The 17,637-nt window shown below is 48.1% G+C and overlaps 1 protein-coding gene across 2 annotated transcripts; it reads left to right on the top strand.

Annotated features, from left to right (window-relative positions):
* Positions 1-207: 207 nt before the first annotated feature.
* LOC114591948 (putative peptidyl-tRNA hydrolase 2) lies at positions 208-14,473 on the top strand. Of its 2 annotated transcripts, none has more exons than XM_028719726.2 (6): positions 208-637; positions 780-854; positions 3,986-4,066; positions 4,936-5,033; positions 6,027-6,141; positions 8,451-14,473. In XM_028719726.2, exons 1-6 carry the CDS (start codon positions 209-211, stop codon positions 8,538-8,540), a joined length of 888 nt encoding a protein of 295 aa, XP_028575559.2. In that variant the 5' UTR covers position 208; the 3' UTR covers positions 8,541-14,473. The 2 variants fall into 2 exon arrangements, with proteins under 2 accessions (XP_028575559.2, XP_077781276.1); XM_077925150.1 differs by having other exon boundaries at positions 8,424-14,473.
* Positions 14,474-17,637: the final 3,164 nt, after the last annotated feature.

Genomic DNA, 17,637 nt, shown 5'->3' with positions numbered 1-17,637 from the left:
GATTTTTATTCTTATTTACGGTATGTGTGATTATAAATAAAATAATATAAATATTTTATAAATAATGAAATAATATAGTACCTAACATATATATATGTGTGTGTGTGTGTGTGTGTGTGTGTGTTAGGTACTATATTATTTCATTATTTATAAAATATTTTTATAAATAATATAAAATATTATATATATTTATATATATATAAAACATATGCAAGGCCATCTTTTGCGGCTGCTCCCGCAAGGGGAAGCCCGCCTCCTCCCGCGCCTGCCCTCCTCGCAGGGAGGCTGGAACGCGGCCGCGTCACGTGCGGAAGAAGCGACCAAAGGCGCGCGCAAGTTCACGAACCTGGACGGGCCGCGGCGGTCACGAGGGGGGGAAGCGCCGCTCGGCGGGCGCCGGCCACTGGCCGCAGCCTCGGGGAGCCGACGCGGCGATTGGCCGAGAGGCGGCGGCGGCGACGGTGGGCGGCTCCCATTGGCCGGGAGGCGGCAGGGGAGGCCAATCGGAGGGCAGAGCGCCGGCAGCAGCAGCTGTAAAAGAATGGAGTCGCAAGCGCTGGACTCGGACTCGGGCGTGGACGAGTCTCTCGTCGCGCCGCTGCTGGAGCTCGGCATCCCCGAGGTGGCGGCGCGGCGGGTGGGTCGGCCGGTGGATCTCTTTCTCTTGCGGGTGGGGATGGGGGCCGCTTGCTCCTTGTGGCGCTGGCGGCGCCGGGTGTGGGCCGGGATCCACCCCCTGCAGCCGATCCTCACGGCCGTCTCCCTTTCCCTTCCCGCAGGCTCTAGCGCTCACCGGGGGCCGCTCGGCCGAGGCGGCGGCACAGCTCTACTTCAGCAGCGGCCTCGATTCCCAGGTAATCCCGTCCCGATCTCCCCCCCCCCCGCCCGATCTCGTTTTCCTGCCTCCTGATCCCGCCGGGGATCATTTTCCGGCCTAACCCAACGCACTCCTCTCTTTGTTTCATCGACCCTGCCCTACGCTTTTTTCAATCCTTGACCCGCAAACCTTTCTTTTTGCTGACGCGGTTTCTGAGCATGTGAAGAGCGCCTCTTTCTTGCGGCCCGGCACGCTCTGGAATTGGGTACCGGGGACTCTCGCGTCGGAGGGTGTGGCGCCCCGAGGTGATATTCAAGAGGCGACTGAGCAGCTCTGAGATTTTTTTGACCCCGTGCTGCGACGGTACACACGTGCCCAGCAACCGCGTGCACGCATTCTTACTCCCCATCCCTTGAAAGAAGTGTTTTTACTTCCTCCCCGCACCCACTCGCCAATCTGCGCGCGTGTGGTTTTCCTGGAAAGCGCAGATGAGGATTAACCTCCCCAGTCCTAATTTTAGTGGAAATAATAGGAACCTGTGGGTGTCAGGGAAGGCCTCTTGCGTGTATATGTATGTCTGTGGGTTCCACATTGGTGACCTGTGACAATAGAAACTAATCGCTGCTGCCTGTTTCACAGCCAATATTCTTTAGCCTGTCTCTGTGAGTAACTGTGTCTGAAACACCTACCTATAAGCATGTTAAATACTCATAACTGAAGCTCTTCCCCTCATTCTCCATTTTGCTCTGTTAACCTACTTAATGAAAGATCCCATCCACCACACCTGTCTGGTTGTTAGGATGCAACTTGGTACAGTGCCGTTTAACTGGTTCATACTGAATGGTTATGGATGACTAGCAACGAGAGTATTTAGTGCCTAGATTTTTGTGATATGCACTGAAGGCCGTGATGCTGGTCTTTGGGGGGTACTGGCACATGCAGGAAGACCTGCTTTATGTAAAAAGCAAGTCCACTTGTGATTTACAATATGCATAATCTACGGGTTGGTAACTTCAAGATTTGATTAGTGCAAAGCCCTTGGGTCTGGAAGCTTTGGTTAGTGCAGAATGCTAGGGCCAGACAGGAAAGAAGACTACCAAGCAACACATGACTTTGTAGCTAAGACCTGCATTGACTTCCCATTTGCTACTGGACCAAGTTCAAGGTTTTTGTACCAGACTCGTGCAAAGGACTGAGACCACCCAATCTGTCATGGCTCCAACCTCTAGCTGCCTGCCAATACTCCGGGTTTCTACAGTCGGTGCAGACTTTGTGTGTTGTGCCTCCTCTAAGTAACGCCTTCAGCATCTCCTTTTCCCACACTTCCATGAAGTTTTTAAGCAGAGGTTGGAGGTGTGGGTCTGTCATGTGTGATCTAGTTGAGATTCCTGCATTGCAGGGGGTTGGAATAGATGACCCTGGGTTCCCCTTCTAACTCTACATTTCTATCCTTCTATGTACAACGCCCTGAATAACTTAGGCCCAGGACTGCTTGAGGATTGCCTTCCTCTGTACAGCCCAAATCAGTAACTCAGACAATCCTGGGGGAACACTGTTAGCGGTTTCCTATGGGCCAGAAGCATGACTGGCTTTAAGAAACTAAGCTAATTGTTGCCCCAACTGAGACAATGATATTCCCTGGGCAAGGGGAAGCAGAAAGCTTATAGATGCCCTGCTCTGAAAGCACTGTTAGATCAGGAAAATACCTTTCTTCTTTCCCCAGCCTTGTGCTGATTAAAACTCCTTGGGGAAGAATCTGTCCATTTAATAAAAAATATTGGAAAAAGGAAAAACCTGCCCTTTATCTTAGTGGTATGAAATTATTACAGTGGTACCTCGGGTTACATATGCTTCAGGTTACATACGCTTCAGGTTACAGACTGCTAACCGAGCAATAGTACCTCGGGTTAAGAACTTTGCTTCAGGATGAGAAAAGAAATCGTACTCCGGCGGCGTGGCAGCAGCGGGAGGCCCCATTAGCTAAAGTGGTGCTTCAGGTTAAGAACAGTTTCAGGTTAAGTACGGACCTCGGGAATGAATTAAGTACTTAACCCGAGGTACCACTGTATTAGTAATAGTAGTAAAAAAAAAGTAAAAAAAAATATTAAATTACCCACCCTGGAAGAATGGCAGATGAAGGTGATAGACTACATGGGATTGGCAGAGATGACGAGCAGAATCCGAAACCAGGGAAGAAAAAATTTAAGGACTATCTAAAGAAATATTGTAAGATTAATGAATGCTAGAATGACGCTGGATTAGAAAATATGTGGTTATTAGCGGTAATGGATAAGTTAAAAAGAAAAGAAAGGTCAAAATTAAGTGAAAAATAAGGGAAGGATTTGCTGAATAATAAATTAGAAATTGGAATGCAGAAAGGGGAGGTATGAGGAAGTCGAAGTAAATTATAAGAAAATAAGGGTTGAAATTATACTTGTTTTTTATATTTTTTGTTTGTCAGTTTTATTGTATTGTTTTGTTCTGTTTTGTTGTTATAAAAAACTTTTGAAACTTTAATAAAAAATTTATTAAAAAAAATTTAAATTAAAAAATTAGTAATATATCTCCCTTTATCCGAAGATCACAGGGCAGTTCACAACATAAAACATAACCTTTGTCCTTGGCCCTTCGGAGTCCTAGTCTACACATTCAGAATAATCATATAGTTCATTCAGCTCTGCTGCAGGAGGAAGGTTGCAGCGGGCCGGCCGAAGGGCTATCATGTGTAAATAACATAGCTGAGATTTGTGGTCCTGCAACTGTCTCACCCTGTTATTCTGGTGAAGTGATTGCAATACACTAGACCCTCGTAAAGGCTTCCTTAGCACCTCTGTCCATGGTGAAGTAGAACGGACCTAATTCCACAGGTACTAAACAGCTGTATTTGAGTGTGGGCAGGACCTGGGTGTCAGACCAGGCTTGTGGTAAATGGCGAAGGGCTGTAGGACAGTGGCTTTGCATGTACAAGGTTCCAGAGACAAGCCTAGGCGAGACCTTTGGCTGAAATTCTGGAGGACCATTGCTGGCCAAGTGTGGACAATATGCAGATGGCTGGACCGGTGGCCTAACTCAGTATAACGCAACTATCTGTGATCCTGAGCCGTAAACAAGAGAGGCGGGTGACTACGCTATGACGAAAGGGACTTGATCATCACCATCTCTTTCCAGGAAGAAGAGGATGCACAAGGCAGCGGTTACTATAAGATGGTCTTTGTGGTGAACATGGAGCTCTCCATGGGGACTGGAAAGGTAAAGCTACTCATGGGTTGTGTTTCGGCCTTTTTAAGTGGCCTTTGGCTTTGCTTGCTGATTTGCTTACATGTGGGCAGGATGAGTGCATTGCAGGAGGCTGGACTAGATGGTTCTCAGGTTCTCCATCCTTGGCTTACACCATCGAGGGCATTTATCCAAGGCTGAAAAGTGAAAGCGAGCAAGAGCCCTTGAGTAATGAGGGGCTCCTGGTTTTCCAATAAATTTGTGGATGGGGGCCCAGTAACAATACTGACGCAGCTGCTACTGAAATAAGTCAACCTGCTATTGTTGAGCCCTGTCTAGAAGATGATTTGGGTTATGATTCCTAACTTGTTGCCAGCCTGCGCCTTGCAGGTGATGGCAAGGTATCTCAGCAGCAGGCTGTCATCTTCTGTCTTTGTAGCGATGCTTTGGCGCAAGCCGTGCGAGGGAAGTGGGTTTCTTGTTTCTCCCCCCTCCAATTTTGAATTCATTTTTATTTGATTTTACAAATACAAAGTTATAAAAATCCAAATACATGTGCAGAGGTTACTCTGAATCTCACGACTCCCCCCCCCCCCATGGGCTCCCATTTTGAACATTTACAACTGCATATTATTCCATACTCCTGACTTCTATATCAGTCCATATTGTCCCTGGTATTTGTTAAACTGCAAGTGAAATCAAAATCCTGCCAATGTTTCCATTTGTTTACAGTGGTCTCCTAAATAACTTCTAATTTTCTTCCATTCTTTTATGAAGTTTTTGTCCTCTTGGTTTTCTGAGTTTCCCAGTCGGTTTTGCCATTTTGGCTTGGTTTGCCGTTCCTCTCTGGTAGGGACCTTGTCTTCTTTCCGTTTCTTGATTCTTGGTGCTTATTGTTGCAGATCGCCGCTCAAGTGGGGCATGCTGCCGTTGGCCTGTTCCAGTTGTTGCAGGAGAAGTCGTCTCACAGGGACATCATCAACCAATGGGATGAACAAGGGTAAGGAAGCAGAAGGGGAATCAGGCCTGCGGAGGACACCAGCCTCCTAAGACAGGGGTCAGCAAACTTTTTCAGCAGGGGGTCAGTCCACTGTCCCTCAGACCTTGTTGGGGGCCAGACTATATTTTGGAGAAAAATAGATGAACGAATTCCTATGCCCCACAAATAACCCAGAGGTGCATTTTAAATAAAAGGACACATTCAACTCAGGTAAAAACACGGTGATTCCCGGACCGTTCGCGGGCTGGATTTAGAAGGCGATTGGGCCGGATCTGGCCCCCGGGCCTTAGTTCGCCTACCCATGTCCTAAGACCTTGCAGAAGGGGCACCATGTGTCTGTGTTGAAGCTGAGCCAGAGCAAACTCCTTGGCATTGGCAAGATGGAGGAGCTTAAAGGCGGTTGTTTATAGTCTGTTGATTCAGGCCAGTAGCCTTGATCATAGTACTTCCTCTTGGATCCAGCAGATGACATGGTCAAGGGGCTTTTTGATATTTTAACCGGCTTGCTGAGCACCTTATGAATCCAGCAGTCCAGCACATCTAGCTTGGTACCCCTGCAGAGCATGTTTTAGCGTCACATGCGCTGATTTTTTAATTGGTGTGTGTGTGTGTGTGTGTGTGTGTGTGAGAGAGAGAGAGAGAGAGAGAGAGAGAGAGAGGCGGTCACACAGGCAGTCCTGGGTGCATGGCTGTGGATCCCTCCACATCAGTTGAAGAAAGGTTTTTAAGTCCTCTAAACAAAATACACCTGATCTTTGTGCCAGTCCTGGACGGACGTCTGAGAGCTTTCCAGGTACGCAGGTGAGCATGTTCCTGATCCCCAGCACACAATGCTGTTTGTTGTCTCTGAAATAGGCTTGTAGGTCCTAATTCCTGGGCTGCTGATCTCTGTAGCTGCCTTAGGCCAGACTCTTCGGCTGGAGGTGCAAGATTCTGCGCCGGGGTGGAGTGGGAGCTGGTATTACACTCAAGGTTGCTTTGCCTTTCTCTCAGCGCAAAGAAAGTCGTACTGCAGGGTTCCAACACTGACCAGTTGCTGGAGCTGCACGCCTTGGCCCTGAGCCTGGAACTGCCAACATACCTAGTGCAAGACGCAGGGAGGACCCAGGTAATTGGCCAAAGACTCTGAAAGTCGGTTCGCGCTTCCTAGGTATGTTGCCTTGAACAAAGCGAATGTACCTGGTTCTTGTGTTCTGCAGGGATGCTAGCAGGTAGGTAGGTAAGAAAAGAGGACTTTAATTTCTGCACATGGGGAGGGTTGACTTCTTTGTTGGGCAGATTGGGTATGTTTGCAAATACCTAATTCTGGTTTCAGAACTTGAAGGGGAGCAAAAGGATGTTTTTATTTTCTAGTTAGGGCTTCCTTTTTATACGGCAGGATCACTAAAGGCAGTAGGTTTTGAAATGATGAAAGTTTCTACCGAATGCTGGAAAACCCTGGTTGTGGGAGGACTTAAGAGATAAAATAAACGAAGCTTTTGCCTTTTAAGCACTGGAATGCTGTTTCTAAGCCTGTAGTTGAAGCTGGTGTCTGTTAAGGTTTCCCCCCTACAATATTGAGCAGAGTTGCAAACTTACGCAACTTTTATTTTTGAAAGGTTCCTTCCAGGTGATAACAAAAGCTGTGTTCTGTAGTACAGTTGCTACTTTGAAAGATCCTTTGCTGTCAAGGAGCAAGCTACAAACCTGAAAATTTCAGCCTGACATTCAAAATTCACATCCACTTAAAAAACACACACACACATTTCCAATTTAGATGAGGCTATCTTGCTGACCTCAACCGTTTCCCCTTTAGAATCCCCACCCCTCCCCCTCCCAAAAAAACCACCTATGTTCAACAGCACATACAGAAAGAATGTCATTTATTTACAAAGATCTGGTTTAAACTACTGTAGTAGCCCAGCAAAATAATCTCCTGATATCTTGAGTGTGGGAATGTTGAGGATAGCAGGAGAGGATATATTGATTAAATAATATCCTTCCTCACTCATGCTAATGAGCTAGTAGCAGAGCACATTCCCTTGTACATTACAGGAAGCTAGTTGATAGATTCGTTAGACCCATTTGAGTTAAGCAATCCAGTCTGGCTTGTCCAGATCAGATTGTTCCTGGTAAATCCCCTTTAGTTCCGTCTTCAAAACAATAATGACACAACATTCTTCTTTTAAAAGTAATGGTAAAGTTTACTTAAATTCAGTTCACAGTACGGTCCTGAAAGCAGGCTTTAGCTTGTAGTAAATCAGTGCCGGATTTACGTATAAGCTAAACAAGCTATAGCTTAGGGCCCCACTCTCTTGGGGGCCCCAAAAAAATTTAAAGGGAAAAAACCCTGGATGTACATTTCCAAAATATAAGATAAAAGCAAATAAAATAAAACCTACATACAGCAAATGGCTTTAGATACCTATTAGGTCCATAAATTACCTTATAGCATATATTCAACACAAAAAAACCTTGACAATTTGTTGTTGACAAAGGACAGCTGGGCATATAAAGGGCCCCATTACCTTCAGTAGCTTAGGGCCTCATCAAACCTAAATCCAGCCCTGGTTACAGTTACAGAGAAATGTGTGGGTTCGTTCTCAGTGAGGGATGAGTCCATTTGCTGCTGGCTGAGAGCTAGCAGAGAGCAAAAGGCATAATGGAGAGAAGGGATGAAGAGAGTAAGAGGAAGATGAGAATGAAGAAACCCCGACAAAAGACTAGTGGTAAGAGAAATTGACGAACTATGCAGAACTGGCCAAATTGACATACAAATTGTGAGACAAGGACAACTGTGACTTCACGGAGGAATGGGAACTTTATACAAATTATTTAAAAACACAACAAAATGAAGTGGACTCCTTGGCAGGTTTTGAATAAACGTACACAACTTTATTGTTGATAACATGATGGACAGATATGTATGGACAGATACAATTTTATAATATGCAGAGAAAATATGTGCAGCGAAATCAGGGAGAGGAGCTGAGGTGGCACGGGAATAAAAAAAAGGGGATTATTAATTATGTAGGTGATTATATGGTTTGATAATTTGTTATGTGGAAATTGAGCAATAAGTTTGTTTTTTAAAAAAAAGAGAGAGTAAGAGAAAGATGGCTTCATGACTAGCCCCTTTATAAGGTCTGCCAGGGTCACGCCCATCTACCTGGTCACAAGCAGGGGAAGGATGCTCCAGACCAGGTGTGACAGGAAGTCCTCCTGGCTGGAGCAACGTTCCCCCGTGTGTCCACTCTGGGCAAACAGGAAACGCTGTACTTGACTGCTTCAGTGATGTTACATCCCACATTGGGAGCACTCGAAAGTATACAGCAGGGGTGAGAGCACGGTAGATTGAGGTGCGGCCCCAGCGCTCTGGCAGCTCCCTCCTCAGTGCTTTGCTTGCCCCAGCTGTGGGGTGTCCTCTCTGTGTTCCAGGTTCCGACGGGCTCCCACACAGTCCTCGCCATCATGGGGGAGGAAGAGATGGTGAACCAGGTGACTGGGCAGCTGAAACTGCTGAACTGAGAAGTGCTTCAGAGCGTGGCTCTGTCCGCCCCACGTGGAGTCCGCGGGGCCGCCGCCCCTGTGTGTGCGCACACGCTTTTCTCGTGGGAAGAGGAAGCTCCTGCCGACAGCAGTTCTCGAGGCCCGTCAGGGCAGCATGCCGAACGGAGGGGTGGCTCTCCTTTACGATAAGAGGAGCGCTCCTTTTCTCCCCCCCTTTTCTTTTTCTTTCCAGTAAGGCGGAGGCTTTAAAGCTCTCTCTTCCCCAGTTGGATTGTTAGGGTTCTCTCCCCAGTGGCTCTGTCATGGATATAGGTCTGCATTTCCCATACCGCTCTCAAACCAGGTGAGATGATGTACAGGTGTGGCCCGAGCTTCCGTGTGGAGGGAAACCATGAAAGGAATGCCGGGGTCACCTGGCGACGGGAAGGCTGACCTTGTACCTAACGCATCGCCGCCACTTGTCTCATTTGGGGCATTATTATTATTGAAGGAATGAAGATGCCGCAAACCCCTCCGGACTGCTTATTCTGTCGCTGAACTGCTCTTAGGAAGCTGTCGTTATCTCTGTTTTAGCCAAAAGTAGTTGAAATCCCTTGTCTTTGTATTCCTGCTTGTGGACTGTTTTCCTATCTTTGCGGCATCCTTCCTGTTACCCTTTTCAGATGACTTCAGGGGGTGGGGGGTGGAAAAGGATTTTGAAAATAGAGTTCGCAACGTACTATCACGTCTCCAGGCAACGGATGGGGGGTGGAATAAGGAATGGCTGTGCTGGACACATCCAGGAATAGGCCATAGCTGACACAGGAGGGTTAAATCAAACATGGAGAACTTTTTTTCCCTGCTGGGGGGCTGTATTCCTGGGTGGGTGGGGGCAATCACTAGGGCTGCATGCTAGCAGTGGGTAGGATCCGAGTCCAAAGTGGGTGGGATACCGTCCTTTTCTCCCCTGCCTTCTCATCTTCCCCACCCCACCCAATTTTGCTCCTTTCCCAGCCACCCACATTAAATTAGGCTGTGATGTTTGTCTGCCCACCCTTGGTTTAAAGCAGCAGAGAGAGGCAGCCAAAGCAGGGGTAGCCAACACGGTGCCCTCTGGACGTTGCCGAAATCCCAACTCTCATTGGCCTCAGCCAGCGTGACCAATAATCTGGGGTGTGTTGGGAGTTGGCCGTTCAGCAAAAACCCGGAAGGCCCAATGTTTGCTACCTAGCCTAGAGCTAAGGACCAATGTAGAAGAGAATGCAGCTTTGCTGGTTGTCAGGGCCACCCAAGGTCCCAGCTCACAAGAGACCAACGACAAGTCCAGCTTATGTACAAAAGCTTTTATTGAAGAACATTGTTAGCTCCACATCCGAGGCGCGTGACCCCACGCCTGTTAGGCTTAGACCGCTGAAGTCCCTTCTGAATCAGTCCCGCCTCTACACCAGTTTAAGAGGCTTGCGCTGGACCACCTCTTCCTCTCCTTCCTTTTCCGCAGGGTCTTTCTGCCCCCCTGGGTTCCCTCCCTCCGGGATTCCCCAGAGGCTGAATCCTCTGACGCCTGCTCCCCCCTCCTCCGTGCTTTGGGACCAGGCTCCTCCTCCGGGCTCTCCTCACTTCCGCGCGCCTCCACATTTGAACTTGGCGCGCGTACGCTGCTTCTGACCTTCCTTTTGACAGTTACACTGCTCTCGGTACTACACTCCGCCCCTTCCGGCAGGACGTCTTGCCCCGATCTCCTTCCCCTCTCTGCTTCCTGTTCTGCTCCGTCTGACACACTGGGAACTCCACCCCCTTCACTCCGTTCCGGCGGAGAAGCCAGTCCCGATCTCCAACTCCCACTGGGGGTTCCCCTGCTGCTGCCCTGCTCCTGACTACTCCCCCCTGTGGCTCCCCTTGGCCTGACCAGGGGCGCTCCCTTTTGGGAATCCTCCGATTCACTGGAGAGACTCATGGAACCCCTCGACTCGTTGTCATCTTCTTCCTCGTCGCCCTGGGATCCTTCCCCCTCGCTCTCAGTCTCCTCCCTCATCTGCGCCTCTCTCCCTGAACCCCTGACACTGGTGTTCGGTGGTGTGCGATCCTTTCCTTCCCCTCCTGTCCGATTAAAAACCCAATGTGAGTGTTCCTGTTTTGGTAGAACAAAAGTATTCAACGAATAAATGAAAAACATGCCTCTTGAGAAGGGATTCATGAGAAGGGAAGTGGGGGACGGGGGGACGGGACGGGACGGGACTTGAGAGCTCTGCTGCGCAGGTACTTGTCGCGTGGCGGGGCATTTTCCCAGGTGGCAAAACAGATGTCCGCTCGTCTTGGTGTCGTTCCCAGAACATCTCCCTAAGGCATGCTTTAGTGTTTGTTCCAGATTCTCAAACGTTCAGAACAAGAGGCCCACACACCAGGTCTGTGACGGAGGCTTGATGTGAACGTGGGTTGTAGCGGTTTTTCTACCTGCTAGACGTTGATATTTCCAGGACTCTTCCCTATACCAAACTGCAACCTGCAATCCATTTTTGGACTTTGTGTCCTTTCCCACCGGCGTCTTCTGCTGTGAAAGGAATGAATGGCGGCCATTTTGAATTTTTCTGATAGCAGAAACTTGGGGGTACAGTCAGTAGTGGAGCCTGGGATTGCATAGCTCGGCTTAGCTTTTATATAGGGTTGTATTCACTCAAGTCTTGGGTCATAAAATTGGGGGTCAGTGGCTGTGGGCGTAGCCAGGATTTTTTTGGGGGGCAGGCCTTTTGTTGGGGGGGCAGGACCTCAGTTAGCTATGTGTTTTTATTGATTTGGGGGGAGTTGCCCCCCCAGCTACACCCATGTCAGTGGCCCTGCCAGTTGAAGGCCAAAACTGTTAGCTTGTCTAGATGAAAGCAGGTAAGCCTGGTGTGTGGTTTGCTCGACCAAAGTTACCACCTGTTTTCCGACCGGGCTCTCTGCCGGTTGAAACAGATATTCCCTAGGTGTCGTTTTCCCCAGCATGCAGATGACGTGATGAGAAAAGCTGTCTGCTTTAATTTTTTAAGCATTTTGTTTTTTAAAAAAATACATGGGTAACTCCAGATGCCACCTCTAACACCTGTATTGCCGCTTGTCCAGTTCAGTTTTCAGTACACATTGACAGGTGTGGAAATGGGTGCCAATTCTATGTCAAAAGTTGGAACAGAAGATGTACAGTGCTGCCCCGCAAGACGAATGCCTCGCAAGACGGAAAACCCGCTAGACGAAAGGGTTTTCCGTTTTTGAGTTGCTTCGCAAGACGATTTTCCCTATGGGCTTGCTTCGCAAGACGAAACGTCTTGCTAGTCTTGCGATTTTTCCCCCGCTCCCCCCCCTTTTTCTAAGCCGCTAATAGCCTTTTAGCAGCTAAGCCGCTAAGCCTTTAATAGCCGCTAAACCGCTAATAGCGCTAATCCGCTAAGCCGCTAATAGGGTTGCTTCGCAAGACAAAAAAAACCGCTAGACGAAGAGAATCGCGGAACGGAGCACCACTGTAATGTCACCCCCTAATTTTGTTTTCAGGTGGAACTCTAGTTGAAGGTCTTTTTCTAGCTGTAGCTTCAATTAATATAAAAAAAACTCTCTGCTGGTTGGTTGCATAGCTCTATGTCCATGGGAATTACGATGGCTTTGTTATAGTAAATTTGGAAAAGAAAAGAAAAAGCTTATGAGTGTTGCAAATAGGCCATTCACCCAGAGGCCCAGGATATTGCAGTCCAGATAAGATTTGCCGCCAAACTCCCCTCCTTTAAAACACGGCACAGTATTGTGGTGTGGCCCAATATTTGACTTCAAAAGAGGAAACTTTCCCCAAGTGAGGAGACTGATAAAAAAGGAAAGTGAAGCCCAGAGGATTGAGTCACTCCAAAATGCTTAGGAGTTGTTTAAAAATGCAATATGGGAAGCTCAGCAGGAATGTTTGTGGCAGACCAGGAACGATGTCACGAGGGCCAAGAGGATGCCAGCATGATTAAAGAGCAGAGTCGAGGAAGTTATTAAGGAGGTCCTTTTCAAAATATGGAAGCCTTCTCTAAATGAAAAGAACAAGAAGGAAGCAAAAGCTTTGGTGCATGCACACAGTAAGGGATGCCTTAAGGAATTTGAGGTGCGCATTGCTAAAAGCATTAAGACTAACAACAAAGAAGTTATTCAATTACATTAGTAGCAGGAGACCATGTAGAGATATGGTTGGACCTTTATGACAAGGAGGTCAAAGGAGGATGAGGAGATGGAGAAGATTCTTGGAAGATTCAGGACAGATGGAAGGACCGCACTTCACACATTGTGTAGTTAAGCTGTGGCACTCGCTCCAACGGCCACCAACTTGGATGGCTTTAGAAGAGGATTAGGCAAAGTCATGAAGGATAAGCCTAGCTGGTGCTACCAGCCATGGTGGCAAGGCTTGTGTACACTTGGAGGCCTCTGGATCTCAGTTGCTGGATTCCACCAGAGAGGGAAAGGGCTCTTGTGCTGGGGTCTCGCTTGAGGGTTTCCCATGGCCATCCAGTTGGCCACTGTGAGAACAGGATGCTGGTCTAGACAGGCCATTCGCCTGATCCTGCAGTCTCATCTTACTTGCTTAAAAGGAGAGTTCAGCACGAACCAGCAGGTTTAATAGCCTGGCCCCGTTTTAACAGGTCACGCGGAGCGTTTCTGGGTAAGGACGGTTGAGTGGGGGGGTCCTTTTTTGTGTGTGTCATCCAATAAAAGCATTTTGTTAGCCTGCCTCTCTCCCCCTGCCATTTAGGTCAAGTATTTCGCCACACAATGAGACAAATTGCTGGCAGGAGCCCATGTTGCAGGCGGAGGGTGGGGGGGGGGGGTTGAGGGGTAGGAGAAGACAAAAAAGCTTGCAACTAGGTTAAGAGCCTCTTGGAATAAAGACAACGTGATGTTTACAGCCGAGTCATAAACCCCCCGATGGTTTGGAGTGACTCGTAAGACAGGGTCCTGCTGGTAGGTGTGCAATTTGCTAAGTTTATGTACCGGCAAAGTAAAGAAACAAATTGCCTGGCGTATTTCGCGCTGGCAAGCCTGGAGGGCTGGAACTGTGGCAGAGAGAGCCAGCTGCCTCCCATCTCCTCGCTTCTCCGTGGCGGCAAGCACAGAGGGTTTAGAAAAGTGGAAGCAGGCGGGCAAAAAGAGAGTGGCAAAGAGTCACGTTGGGAGCTGGCATTCCCATCTGTGCTCCGGGTTCCACTTAGGAGCTGGGTTAAAGCAGTGCGCAGCCTGATCCCTGTTCTCAAGGCTCGAAGGCCAATCCCGCTTCTTGCAAGAGAACTCGTTCCCATATATGTCCGTTCGTCGGGTGGTTGCGTGTGCTTCCGCACTTGTTTCTACAGGAGGCGTTCAGCTTGCTAGTTTTGCCTCCCCCCCTTCTAGGGTAGCTCCTGTGCCTTTTTTAAAACACCTGTATGGTAAGTAAAAAATTGTGGCATTCCTGCTGCCGCCACCGGTTCCTCCCATTGCCCCTCTTGGCTCCAGATTTGGCGATTTGGGGAGCAGATTTGGCCCCTTGGTCTCCCCTTCGTGACAACTAAGGGAGACTGTGCTATGGTAAGCAGGGCTTTGTGTGGCAGTGCAGGCACCACCCTGTGGCCACAGCTCTCTGCAATGCAGCTGGGTGGCACTGCAATCCATTGGTCTGGTTTATACATCAGTGTGAATACCCATGTGAAACGACCGTGTTTTCTCTCGACATTCGCTGGGTTTTTCTCGTTGAAGCCTTTGGCCGTGTCCTATCATTCCTAGCCACGTGGATGAGGACTAAAAGACTCCTCTAAGTATATTTAACGGCATTTGCTCACATTCCTCTCCTCTCCCCCTTTCTATCTAATACTGTCAAAATTTAGATTGCTGCTTCATGGGGGCAGGGACCTGCCTCCTTTTTTTCTTCTTAAATCAGCGCCGTAAGGGTTCCATGTACAATGATAGTGCTGTATAAATGATTAAAAATGTATGCAAGCTTCCAAGCGCGTCGTGTTTTTAATTAAACGTTAAATTTGCATATACCTGACATCCTACATCGCATTTAAATGACTTGCATTATAGTAATATACTAGTCCGGGTAAATCTTACTTTGCGTCATCAGATTGCAGATGTTATTCAGCTCAGTTTTACTCAGGGTAGACCCACTGAAATTAACGAACATGACTAGGTTAGGTCCGTTAATGTCAGTAGGTCTACTCTGACTAAAGTTTGTTTGAATACCGCTCAATATCAGTATTTACAAGTACTGTATATCAACAAACATGAAAAAAGGAAATTCTGCCTTAGTAGCAATATAAAAGTGCTGAGTTGAGGCATAGCTTCCAGTAAGCTCCAACACCAACTTGGCATCCTAAGCATACAATGGTACCTCAGGTTAAGAACTTAATTCGTTCCGGAGGTCCGTTCTCAACCTGAAACTGTTCTTAACCTGAGGTACTACTTTAGCTGATGGGGCCTCCTGCTGCCGCCGCCACACCATTTCTGTTCTCATCCTGAAGCAAAGTTCTTAACCTGAGGTACTATTTCTGGGTTAGCAGTGTCTGTAACCTGAAGCGTCTGTAACGTGAGGTACCACTGTACAAATCTGCCACGAGGTTCCATGTTTTGAGCACGAAGCTGTTTGTGAGAAGAGAAACCCTTGAGATAATAAGCAAGGCCAAAAAAGTACACGAGTCTGGTTCATAGCAGGAATGAGAACCAATAGACTCTTAACCACAGATGTCCAGGGAGAAGGATTGCTCCTCTGTCATGTGGGAAGTTGAAATTCTATTGAATACATTTATCTTTATTTTCCTTTCCGCCACAGCACATCCTTTGCATGCCGAAGGTTCTGGTTCCAGTCTCTGGCATCTGAAAAAAGAGCAGGGAACATTGGATAGTGAAGACCTCAGCCTGAGACCCTCAAGGACCACTGCCAGGCCGGGCAGACTGTGACTTGACTTGGATACAGTGGTACCTCGGGTTACATACGCTTCAGGTTACATATGCTCCGCTAACCCAGAAATAGTGTTTCAGGTTACGAACTTTGCTTCAGGATGAGAACAGAAATCGTGCTCTGGCGGCGCGGCAGCAGCAGGAGGCCCCATTAGCTAAAGTGGTGCTTCAGGTTAAGAACAGTTTCAGGTTAAGTACGGACCTCCGGAACAAATTAAGTACTTAACCCGAGGTACCACTGTACTTTAGTTGAGATTCCTGCATTGCAGGGGGTTGGACTAGATGACCTTGGCTTCCCTTCCAACTCTTTATCGTTTTGTGAAATAATAGCAGAGGGCTACAGCATTGGGGTCCTACTTGGGACTTCGCAGTGGCATTGGGTTTGCTGCTGCGGGATACAGGATGGTGGAGACGACGAGTTTTAGTCTGATTTGGTGGGACCTGGGGAGCCTGGTGTCAGGAGCTTGTCCTACACTTGAGTAGGACCTTTGCAGAGACACATGCCCAACTGGCATGTTTTCTCCCTCCTGGTCGATTGTTCGGGAGCTTCATTAGCTTTCTTCAGCCCGAACACCACAACAACCGATGCAAACAGACACTGGCACACTTCGGGATCCGCAGAGTCTTCGCAGCTTGCGTGACAGACCTCAGCATTTTGGCTAATCTACTTTATTTACATATAAACACACACGGAGCACTGCAACATGGCTCCCTCCTTCTCTAGCATCGGACAGCAAAGAGAAAAAACAAAGGACAATAGTTCCACTTCATGGAACACAGTAACACAAACATCCTGTCTCCGTCACTTCCCACTCTGTGGAGTCAAAATATACACCATCATACAACTCCCATGACTGCAATCACGGAGCAGGAATTCTAACACCTGGATGGTGGGCCCCAGCCCCCTTCAGCAGTCTGGGATGAGGGCAGTTGTAGTCCAGAAACATTTCATAGGCCTCAGGTGTTCCCACACACCCCATCCCAGACTTTGGCAATAGCGGACTAGACGGACAAATACTTTGTAAGGCAGTTTTCTGGGTTCATATGACCAGGCGGTGAAGACTGCTGTCTTATCACCTCCCCACCCCCCAATATGAATTTAAGTTGTTGATGGAAGACCCAACATGCCTGATGACAGTGAGCAAGGGTATTTTTCACAGTGGACAGCCCAGCGCTCTCAAAACAACCCAATTGTCCAGCGTGTACAATGCCTTTTCGGCCACCAGGTGCCGCTGTCTGTCCCCTGCTTTGCCACAGACATGGGGAGCAGCTGTGCCAGTTTCCTGTTCTCCACATCCTGGTGGAGGAGGGAGGCTGCACTGTTGCATTATGGGGCCTGATATAGAAACAGGGCTGTGGCGGCTGCTTCTCCCTTTTTTTCTTTATAAAGTGGGGGATGGGACTTCCAAAATCTCAGCCTACCGGAAGGCAGCCTCATGTCCCATTGCGCCGATGTTAAGTGTTACTACATCCTGCAAATGCAGACAGGGAATACCGAGATGGGAAGGGAGTTTTGGAGGGCCTAAGAACTAAAAATACAAGACTTTGGATTTGTGGATCTTGAGTTTAGAGGTAATGCAGCCAGGACTTGCCGCTGGGTGACAAAGCAGATATTAAGTAGGTAAATTACACACACACACACACACACACACATGCAGATAAGAGTCATGGGAAAAATCATCTGCTGGTTTTCTGTGAGTCACGTAGCTCTGGAAAACAGCAGCCCTGCTAGAAAACAAAAAAGGTGGATTGCTCTATCGTGGATGCAATATGGAACACCATATATGTGCATCTACACACCCTACTGGCAAACTGGAGTTCTCCACATTGCAACATATCTCTGCAGTTCCCACTTTTTTCTCCCTGTCCTTGACTGTTACAGGATCTCCTTTCCTTAGTGGCAACAACTGCAGGGGGAAGGTTGAGGCCCTCTCTCAATGCCCACCAAACCCAGAGCTGCCGGATAGCAACGCCACCTCTGTCCCAGCACAATCTACAGCAAAAGGGAATCGGCCTCGGCTAGAGCCACATGGCATTGCCAAACAGATCTTCTCTCCTCCTCTGCCACCAGCGCCTTCTCCATACGTGCCTTTTAATTTGCGAGCCTCTTACCATTTTTGTTTGGCACCCATCGCTGGTGTTGTGTACTGAGTTTTAATTGCTCTGACCCATTTCGGGGAAGCAGTCCCGGTCTAAAAAGAGGGACGAAAAT

This window comes from Podarcis muralis, chromosome 2 (assembly GCF_964188315.1).
Source record: "Podarcis muralis chromosome 2, rPodMur119.hap1.1, whole genome shotgun sequence".
Taxonomy (NCBI): domain Eukaryota; kingdom Metazoa; phylum Chordata; class Lepidosauria; order Squamata; family Lacertidae; genus Podarcis; species Podarcis muralis.
Note: the sequence above shows the minus strand (reverse complement) of the source record. Positions and strands in the feature narration are given on the sequence as shown.

What these genes read in the sequence shown, in the direction of transcription:
- LOC114591948 (XM_077925150.1), top strand. Translation starts at nt 209, where the DNA reads ATGCAAGGCCATCTTTTGCGGCTGCTCCCGCAAGGGGAAGCCCGCCTC. An exon ending in CCGAGGTGGCGGCGCGGCGG is followed by an intron (nt 638 to 779) that starts GTGGGTCGGCCG and finishes CCCTTCCCGCAG; the next exon opens with GCTCTAGCGCTCACCGGGGG. An exon ending in GCAGCGGCCTCGATTCCCAG is followed by an intron (nt 855 to 3,985) that starts GTAATCCCGTCC and finishes ATCTCTTTCCAG; the next exon opens with GAAGAAGAGGATGCACAAGG.